At 54.3% G+C, this 10,459-nt stretch overlaps 1 protein-coding gene across 1 annotated transcript; it reads right to left on the minus strand.

The window, feature by feature from the left end:
* Positions 1-7,014: 7,014 nt before the first annotated feature.
* SOWAHB (sosondowah ankyrin repeat domain family member B) lies at positions 7,015-9,209 on the minus strand. The gene has a single exon (XM_027668205.1). It carries the CDS (start codon positions 9,207-9,209, stop codon positions 7,095-7,097), a length of 2,115 nt encoding a protein of 704 aa, XP_027524006.1. The 3' UTR covers positions 7,015-7,094.
* Between the last annotated feature and the right edge of the window lie 1,250 nt (positions 9,210-10,459).

Below are 10,459 nucleotides of genomic sequence, written 5' to 3' on the forward strand. Positions count from 1 at the left end.
TGATTTAGAAGAGCTCTCTTCTATCCTGACATATAGCACATACAGCATGCCAGGAGGGTTTAGAAACTCAAGCCATCTGGAGTTCTTTCCCACAAAAACATGTGTGCGCCAGAATTGGTCTCCTTTGAGCCACCCACAGTGAGAAGGGATTGTATTAAAGCTGGCTCAAGTTTCTTAAATTCAATTTCAGGCAAAAGAAAATTGTCAGCGAGTATTTGGAAAATGCCTTGGAAAGAACAAGCTGATAAAATGTAACAATCTTTGAAGAAACAGTAACATTGTCCATTCTGAGCCCTAAGGCACTGAAGAGCCATCAAAGTGATGCTACGTGAAGTGCCTTCCTCTTCCTGCCATCTTCTCCCTCAGTGTTTTTTCAGCCAGATTTAGAGTTTACCTGAAATGAGTTCAGGGTCACGAGGGCTCCCTTAGTTCAGAGGACAGCTCTGTGCTTCCCTGGCTGTTGAATTGCAATAGACAAAGATACACTCGGGGTTTAAGACTAACACTGATGGATCTCTTTAATACAGCAGCTATAAATCAGTATCAAATGGAGGCAGATCATTTGATTGCCTCCCACTATTCGTGACAGGCCATTTTACAGAATGACATCTCATCTGAAAGGTAAAGAAGGAGGAGCCAGTTAGAAATATGCACAGGCACACACACATTTGGAAATACAAGTGGCAGTTCAGTAAGTTCTGCTTGGAAGCAAGACCATCATTCCCAAGCACAGTGGGCAGAGCAGAAACCCTGCTCCTGAAGCCTCTGAGGGCTGTGGTGCTCTTGGCTGGGTCCATGAAAGGATTCTGGCCACAGCATGATGAAATGAGGCAGTGGTGGGGAGCCCTGGGCACTGCAGGATGCAAGGAAAAGGGAGGGCAGACAGGATTTCTCACAGTGACAGGAAGAACTGGGAGAGTGTGACTCATGCCCAAGGCCTCGGCCGTGACTCAGGACTGGGGTGGCAGCACACCTGCCAAAGTCTACATGATCCCAAAATCCAAGGGAAGCACCACTGCATCCTCCCTCCCCTTTGACCACAGGCAGAGGAGAAGGACTTTCCAGGTGCCATGTCTGAATGCTTGGACACACAGATCCATGGCTGACTGCTGCTCCTCTCGAGCACAGACCATCCAGCAGCTGAAAAGTCACCCAGCATGAAATCAAGAGGCAACCACGAGGAACTGCAACTTTGGGCTTGTTGGGAAGCAGCAACGAGGAACCAGGGAGAGGGCAAGATCTTTGCTTGAATCATCTATTCAGTATTTATAAAGCAAAGAGACAAAAAATCCAAATCAGATGCAAATAACTGCTGAACTCAAGCATCTGCATTCCCCTTGAGCCTGCCATTCAGCAGATGACTAAACCAGCTCTAGTGTTTATGCAAAGGAAAATGTGCAACTTCCCTTGGCTGTGCCCATCTGTGCTTCTTAGCCTGCAGGCCGGGCTGCCAGGCTTACTGACCTCTTGGAGATGTATTTATTAAAGCCACTTGCCTGGGAGCTGCCCTGCCTTGGCAAGAGCACTGCATTCCTTATTTTTCCCTCTAAAACACTTAAGCCACATCTAGTCCATGAGATGTACAACTTAGTATGGTGCCATGCAGTGGCTCATCTTTCTCTGGAAACAGATGTGTTTTGATACATCCATACATGCATTGTGAACCAATGTTGCCCAGCCCCCTCTACAGAAACCAGTCTTTATACATGGGGATTTCTCATGGGTTTTGTCAGCTGCTTGTGCTTCCTGTGAGCTCACAGCTCCTACTGTGTGCTACTTGCTTCTCCCTTGGGCCCCTCTGTCTTGCCTGGCCCATAGCAGGCTTGCAAACAGCCTGGCTGTGAGAGCAAACCCTGCCCTCATCCTTATCAGCTGCCCATTTGGTTCTCAGGCCACTCTAGATACCCTCTCCAGGCAGCGTGAGAACCACGGGGGAGATAAGGAGGGTGCAGTGCTTGTTGATGGGGGAGCACAGCTCTGCATCCCCGTAGCAACAACACTCCCCACTGAGGCCTGGGAGGTACTTCTTGTCCTCTCTGTGAGTGACACTCAAGACCTTCCTGTTTCCCTTAAACATTCTCTTCTGTTTACCAGTGACGTGCAACTCCCACGTGGACTTTGGACAACCCGAGATAACGCCCGCCCTGTGCTTGGCCGTGCAAAGCTATTTGTTCCCTGCGGCGTTGTTATGGGACTCCAGGTCTGAGACACACACTAATTCAAATTCTTCTAATTCCCGCTTTCACTAGAATATTCCGGACTACATTAAAGACCATAAAACACCTCTCGTGGTATCAAATCCATCAGAACATTCCTTCAGTCTAGAACCGCGTGTCAGGAAAGCCAAAAGAAAATATTTAAACGAAGAACTCTTCTCAGAGAGGCCCTGCAGCAAGGAGGAAGCTCAAAGGATTTTGGCCCTTGCTTAGAAATGCCAGCTGAGGCCACACAGCCTGACAGCTTGTGTGGAGAACCTTGCCTATGGTTTTGGTGGGTGTTCCCTTCACAACAGAAATTCTGACTTCTTAAACAAGTTGCTTCTTAAGCAGTTCGCTTATACTTTATGGACGGGCTGTACAGTAAGAAAGCCCTGATAGACATTAGGAGCTAAAATGCCTTTGCCAAAATCCAATCCAGATTTAAAGTACCATGAGCCCTAGGCTTATTTAAACCACCCACAAAGAAGTTTTCTCTACCACGTCAAAGTAATGGCTCTGTTGAAAAAAACAACCTACATAAAATCATGCATCTGCATCGTCACAGAGAGGCTATTGCAGTATGTGCTCAGTTAAGTATTTAGCACAATATATATATAACTGCCTCACCACCAAGCCTTCCTTGGTATCTTAAAATACATTCCTTTAAATTAAGGATAAAACACATTTTCTTTGCTTAAATAGCCTCATGTTGGGGATGAGGGGTATTAATTTAACCAAACTAAGAATTCTGCTTTTAGTGCTTTCCAATGGACCCAGTTTCCAAAGAAAATGTTTTTCCCTGAAAGGCTAACGATTTTCATTTAATGGGGAAATTTGGGCTGGAGAAAACTGTACTGTTAATTGGGGGGGAGGGGGTATTCTTATTGTAAACCCCACTCTGCTAAGCTGCCATCTGCTGCTACTAGCAGGAAATGTAGTTGTGAGAAATTCTAACTTTACTGGGATTTAGTAGCAATTGGGGTTGTTTCATTACTTCCCAAAAGTGTGCAAGACTTTCTTCTCACTGTGGAGTTGTATACGAACTATTTCATTCAAATAGCATTCATCACAGTAGAAAAAAAGCGCATTTTGTATGATGGACTTTTCAGTGGTGGGTTGTTTGGTTGTTTTTTTTTTTAATTCTACAAGTTCTCTTTCTCTTTGCTTCATAAAGTGCTGTGATACAAAGGGTGCCCTGGCCTTTGGCTTGGGTTGGCAGTGCTCTGTGCTATTGCTCATCAGCTTTGCCCAGGGACACTTCTTTAATTGCAAGAAAGCCCCTGGGGTTGTTTGAGCTGGGCTCCCACCATTGCTCCAGCCTTTGGTCCTTGTCCAGAGGCTTGTAAAAAAACCAGAACTGAAGCACAGCAATCTGTTCCCAGCTTTCTGCTCTCAGACTGGGAAGCTCAGTGTACATTTGGTGTACACTGAGGTGGGAAACTCCTCTCGATTTGCTGAGTGGGAGGAGCTTTGTACGTTCAGAGAATATCCCTGCCCCAAAATGGGACTGCTGCTGACTGCTCCCTGTTCTGTGCTGGGTGACCCATCCAGCGTTGCTGGGTGCTGGTGTAAGCACTGTTCTCCAGCTCCTGGTGTTTAAGAAGCCATTCTGTTGGGCTTAAGTGACAAGGACCCTGTAGGCAAAGGCCAGCTGGCAATGGACAAATAGACTTCATTAGCAGCTGTGCAGTCACACTGGACTGCCAGCTCATCTGGGCAACTCCTGAGGGAAGGCTGTGGCATGAGTGTCACCAGAGCCACAATTTGGGAACATAATTGAGGCCTTCACAAGATGCACGTCCAGCTCTGCTGTGCTGTCTGCCTGTAGCAATCTGATGAGTGTGTGCAACAGTGTGTGCCCCAGGAGCAGGGGGGTGGTGACAAGGGGGTACTGTGCCTCCAGGGTTACCTTCACCACGACTCTGTAAGGCTCTGAGTGCTCAGGCCTGACAGGATGTGATGGGCAAAGGCCACTGTGTGAAAAAACACCCCCCTCCTCTGAAGGCCGTGGTTTTTGGAGTACAAAGCAGTTGGTCAGAGATAAGCATTAAAGAGCAGAGGGGTGGACTTTATCATCAGCAGCTGACAAGTGGGAGGTGTGTTTTTAAATGCAATGAGAGGAGAGGACAGAGTCCTGCTGTGCATTAATCTATGACACGTCCTGTGTTTCAGGGTGGTGCAACGTCAGATGCCTGGATTGGGTGTGAATCCAGGAGCCACTTCCAGCTGCAATGAGGAAACAGGAGGGTGCACAGGTGTGGAAGGGGCCAGGCAGGCTGACAAGTAAGTAGTAAGGAGGTCAGGAGAGCTTTGAAACTGAGATGCTCAGGCTGCATGTGTGTATACCCAGAGGTGGATTATTCCTGGGTGACTGGATCTATGATGCACCAGGGTGGCAATGTGATTCCTCCAGGCATGCCTGATAAAAGATCTGGCCCTGCCTTCCACAGTGGGCTGGAGATGGGTTTCATCCTGTCCACTGCTTATTTCAGCAGCACAAAACTTGGAGGATGAGGCTTTCTGTGGGTTAAAAGAGTGGTCATTACCAAAAGCAGTGACTGACTGCTTTTAAAGTGTGGTGTAGGAGCTGTGCAGTATTACCAACATTAACAGTTCTAATATCACTAAGGTGATAAAACAGAGTGAATGCACAATGGATCCAGTACGGAAAGTTTTTTCTCAAACTTCCTGACAGTTGCCTTGTAATTTAAAAATTGGAGAAAGAGGCTTATCTGTGTCATCTCAACTGGCAAGCAACCAGTGGGCACAAAATCAGGTCACAACTTATTTAGTTCAGCAGCCTAACAACACTGCTAGGGAGAGAAAAGGGCTCTGAAAAAGATGACAGCGAGGTCTGCAACAGTGTGCAGAAAAACAAAGTGCCACTTAGGTCTGCATCACAGAGGAAGGTCATGGAAAGGCTGTAAAATGAGAATCCCAAGGCAGCACTGTCCCAGCAGCACGGAAGGGGAAAAACCTTATCCTTTGGAAGCTGCAGGTGTCTGTGGAGAAACAATATGCTCCCATCAGACGGCTTTAGTCAGCTCACAAACTTCTTTCATTTGGGGTTCCTTCCATGAAGTTCCATGTATAGGAAGGCTCCATAATCCCCAGCTGGACTGAAGGGGAAGGGAGGTACACAGGATTCCTTCTGCTGCAGGGAAGTCCTGGAGGGCCCTCGAGGTGCCCATGCCAGTGGCTCAGAGGCCACTTCAGAGTTGAATTTCTCATGATTTTAAGTTTGTGTTGTCCTCTCAGAGAGGAATGATCATTGACAGGACACTGCCTTGGTTTACTGAGCTCTTTCCCCTGTAAAAATAATAAACCTAGCTGGGAAAAGGCTCCAGCCTTTCATGGCCACAGAGTCAGGCAGAGTAGCTTCCCTTCTGCAGGAAAGAGTTCCTCCCTCAAATAAACCCGGAGCAAAGCGGAGACCTCAATTAGTGCTTGAGCAAGGACTCGAGGCATTCCCTGGCACGCGTGTTATGCAAGGGTCAGGTTCTGCTGCCCTCATTCCCGTTCCTCCCCGAAACTGCAGCCATTTAGGCACATGCCTCCAATCCATGAGCAGTCCCACCTACTGCTGTGGTCTGCTCCAAAGCCTCCCACTGACACAGAGCCAGCAGCCCCGGTTTCACTGGTCCTACAGCTGGGGTCACCCAGCAGCAGGAGCACCAACCAGGGAGTGATGGATCTCTGCCTCATGAATCTTAGCTCTCTTCCTGCCTTCAAAGAGGATCTGTAGGAGAGGCAGGTTAGGTGCAAGATTAACTTATTGCATTTTTGATGCTTTAGAAGCTCGTTTATGCTAAATCAGAGAGCAGAGTACATTGTAGGACCCCCGTAATCCAGTGATATTGCTAAAGACAGCTTGTTATTTGTAAGCTCTGAGTAATGACTGCACTGGATATCTCCTCACTGCACTTGGCCCCCCAGTCCCAACTGCTCCCATCACATGAACACCTAATAGGCAATTTCAGGCTAGGGTCTCTGGAGAAATGCAGCTCTGGTTATGAACCTGCCTTCCCTCTGCAAGCCTGGGACCCGTGCTACAGCCCAGCTCCATTTCTGCCCAACAGAGACTCCTGTTGCAATGCTTTCCATGCCCAGGGGTGGGAACAGGGCTCTAGCCACAGTGTGGGTACCGCTTCCTAGTCCTGTGGTGTGAGGAGAGCGGCTGGAGTTGCAGGAATGAGGGAGAGGCATCCATGCTGCTGGGCAGCCCTGGGCAGTTGTGGAGGGGAGCAGGGCTGTGATGCTGCCCTGCATTCATTTGGGCATCGGCTGGTGGGCAAGGTGGCCTGGGAAACACCTTTTCCTACTCCAGGCTCTCCCACTGCCACCCTCTGCCCCAGCCAGTGGCTCTCCGAGGCCTCTTGCTGGAAGGCTGGATCTTGATCAGCTGCATTTTTAAAAGTGGGACTCATCCTTAATCTCCTGGGATTAAAAAGGGATGCAGTTTTACCACTCTCCAGAGTTTAGGTGGTGTAAACAAGTGTTTTGCAAACACCAGGACCAACAACAATCTGTCTCTGTCAGCAAAAGCAAGCGTTCCACCCTGCTTGGGGCCAGGCTTGAGATTCCCCCCAGACCCATGGTCCCACTAACTGGTGACCATGGCTGCACCCAGCAGCTGGTGCCAGCCCTGTGGGCAGCAGAAGACTTGATTCCCAAGGGTTCTGCCAGCTTCCAGCAGAGTTTCTGCATCCTCTCACGGGTAGAAAAGCAAGAAAGGGGAGAGAGGGCAGAAAGGCTTAGACAACGGTTCATTAGAATAATTTAAATTACATTCTGCAATAGGTTCAGTCTGTTTCACAGCTTTGTTCTGCCTGCGTGGCTTCCTCTCGGCCCCCAAGGTCCCGTCTCCACTGGCAGGGGTTGCCAGGGAGCCGTCTGTCAGTCGCTCTCGCTGCTGGATCGGTGGGATGCTGCCCCACGGCCATGCTGCACCTTGAGGCAGGAGGGCAGCACTGCCCTGCCAGTTGACAGCGAGACCTTGCTGACAGAGGACACGCTGCGGGCCAGGGGCTGCGTGGGGAACATAATTACGCCACGGGGTGCCTCCAGGAGCTGCCAGATCTCCCCCGAGGTGGAGCCGCCCAGGTACTCCCAGGGCCGGCGCCCGCTGCTGTCCCGCACCTGCACCTGGCAGCCGAGCTGCAGCACCAGCACCTTGATGACAAGCTGGTGGCCGTGTATGGCAGCCAGGTGCAGCGGCGTGTACCCGCAGCCCGAGCGGGCGTCCACGTCCAGGGCCAGCCCCGTCTGCCGCGCCGCCGCCGCCAGCTCCTGCAGGCCAGGCCCGTCGCCGTGCTTGGCCAGCCAGTGGAGCACCGTGAAGCCTGACATGAAGTCCCGCAGCAGGGCCAGCTCCGGCTCTTCCAGGAAGAGCCCCCGCAGGCGTGCCCAGCACCCCGCTGACATCGCCACTAGCCAGGCGTGCTCCCGCTGTCCCAGTGGCACCGATGGCCCCCGGCTTAGGGCATTTCTAGAGGAGCTCCTGGAGAGCGTGGTGCGGGGCTGCCGCCCACAGTCCTCGGGCAGCGATGGGGGCGTGCTCTGCACCTCCGACAAAGCGAGCTGGCACCTGATGCTCCTGAAGACAGGCAGCGGTGCTGGGGGACAGCTCTCTGGGGCTTGGGGCGCTACGGGGCCCTGTGCTGGCTGCAAGGACTGGGATGGAGGTGGCCTGGAAGGGGGTGGCTGCAGGGAGCGGGATGGAGCTAGCTGAGTGGGGGAGCGTGGCAGGGATTGGGATGGGGGTGGCTTGGTAGGGGGTAGGACCCCAGGACCTGACGGCAGTGTGAGGGTTTGTCGTGGGTACAGCAGCAACACTTGAGGTTGGGTTGGTCCGTTCGGGGTCAGCCCCCCGGATCCCCTCGGCAGGGCTGGGGATGGCCTAGTGGGGAGCTGCTGCAGGGACCTGGACTGTGATGGGGGCAGCCTGGTGGAGGGGAGCACCTCTGGGCCTGATAAAAGTGGGGATGAGGAGGGGCTGGCAGGGAGTGCCTGCAGGGACCGGGACAGGGGCAGCACCCCCGGGGCGGACAGCAACGGCAGGGACCGCGATGGGGGCAGCTCGGGGGGGAACAGCGCCCTGGGGCCCGATGACAGCTGCGGGGACTGGGAGGGTCCAGTGGGGGGTGGCCCCCTCAGGCTTGCTGAGGGCGCTGGGGCCTTCAGTAGGGGCATCCCGGTCGGGAGCTGCGGCGACGACCGGGGCTGAGGCACCCCCGGGCCCGACGGCAGCGGTGGGGACCGGGAGCGGGACGGTGCGGCAGAGGGCGGCCCGGCGGCAGGCAGCGGCGGCGATGGGGACCGGGGCGGCACAGCGGGGACCAGCGCCCCAGGAGCCGAGGGCAGCGGCGGGGGCCGGGAGCGCGGTGTGCCGCCGGGGCGGAGCGCCCAGGGCCCGGAGGACAGCGGCTGGGTCCGGTACGGGGGCGGCTGCCTGGGGGGCGGCGGGGAGAGGGAGTGGGGCGACCCGGCGGGGGGCGGTGCCCCGGGGCCCGGCGGAGGGACGGCCGGGGCGGCGGCGGCCGCGCGGCGCGCCCGGCGGGGCTCGCAGCAGGGACCGCCGCGGCCCCGGGCGGAGCAGCCCCCCGACACGGCGGCACTCCTCGGGGGCTGCCCCCCGCAGGGCCGCCCCTGCTCCGCCGCCTCCCCGCGGGGGTCGCGCCGCCGGTCGGGGTCGCGTCGGGGCGGCGGCGGCTCCTTCTTTGCCTCCTCCCGCTGTTCCTCCGGCGGCGGCAGCTCCTCATCGAGGAGGTCGCGGTACCTGCGGCGGAGGACGATGTCCTTGGAGGCGCCGGGGGCGGCGGCGGGGTGGACGGTGGCCAGGGAGTTGACAAGGCTCTTGAAATACTCGCGGCGCTCCCGCCGCTGTTGCTCCGTCAGCGCCGGGTCGCGAAGGAAGCGCTGGAAGTGGCGGAGCAGCGCCGAGTTGGGGGCTCGCCCCCCTGCCGCCCAGAGAAAGTCCAGCACAGCCTCCTGGCTCAGCTCCCGCGCCATGCTCCGGGCCGGCTGGCTCTCGGTGCTCCGTGCTGTGCCTCGGTGCTCGGCGCTGAATCCAGGTGCGGCGGGGAAACCCGCCTCCTGCCGCGCCGGGCCTCTCCGCCTCCTCCTCCGCAGTCGGGCCGCCACCGCCCGGTCGCCTTTGCCCGGGGTGGTGGCCCCTGGGGCGGCGAGCTGGGGTGACAGGAAAGGGGGAAAGCAGGATACGAGGGCTGGAGGAGCTGAGAATTACGAGCGTCATTTGCTGGCAGGTAGTGAGGAGAAAGAGTGGTTTATCAGTCGTTATGTCAGTGAACGGACAGGAGACGATAGACACAAACTGAAATGCAAGAAATTCCATTTGTGTGTGAGGAAAAACTATTTTATAGTGAGGGTGGTCAAGTACTGGAACAGTTTGCCCAGAGAGGTTGTGGTCTCCATTCTCAGGAGATGCTCCATGGGACACCTGAGAAGGGGCTGCACCAGACCGTGTCCAGAGGTGCCTTCCAACTTGAACTGCCCTGTGATTCAGCTGCTTAGGAAAACTGGCAATAAAGAGTCATGAACGTGCTGTGGTTCGAGTGAGCTGATATTACAAGTGTGTGGGATTGTACCCATGTGCGACAACCACATACAAATACCAAGAGTGCCTGCAGTCAAATCATATCTCATCTCATCTCTGTATCCGCTGCGTGGCTGAGACAGGCTGGACACACGTTGTACTAGCGTGGGGATCTCACGTTGTTCTTTATTGCTAATTCTGTTATCACAAATGTGTCCGTAACAGCTGGGAGGGACGGGGAAGGTCAGAGCCCCGGTGGGCAACGCGCCCTGTGCGCACCAAACAACTGACAGATCCTGCCTCGAGGAGTCTGGGGAGTGGATAGTGGGTGGAAAGTCTAGGAGAGAAGGTGTGCTGGATTTTCTGCCTTACGATCAGGGAACAGAGAGGCACGGAGGGACTGAGCTCAGGGTAGGCTCACTGGCTTTAAAGAGGTCTGGATCAGGCCCTAAGTCACGCTCCAGAAACCATCTCTGCTGCAGGCTTCCAGCTATCCATAAATATTTTTAGCTGCCTGTCATGTAAGCAGCTGAAATATCCTCCAGCCTGCTGCAAACCCTCACAAACCATGGGCAGAGATTGCAATAGATGATGTGTGCAAGCTACATCCCATCAGCAGTGTTCATCTGGGTAGGGCACAGGTGCTGGGAAGAGGGTAAAGGCTTATGTTCATATTTTATCATTTTGTACGTGCTTTTGATGCAGT

Source organism: Corapipo altera, unplaced genomic scaffold (assembly GCF_003945725.1).
Source record: "Corapipo altera isolate COAL_440 unplaced genomic scaffold, ASM394572v1 214, whole genome shotgun sequence".
Lineage (NCBI taxonomy): Eukaryota > Metazoa > Chordata > Aves > Passeriformes > Pipridae > Corapipo > Corapipo altera.

Coding starts and splice junctions, on each gene's coding strand:
- SOWAHB (XM_027668205.1), bottom strand. CDS start 9,209: ATGGCGCGGGAGCTGAGCCAGGAGGCTGTGCTGGACTTTCTCTGGGCG.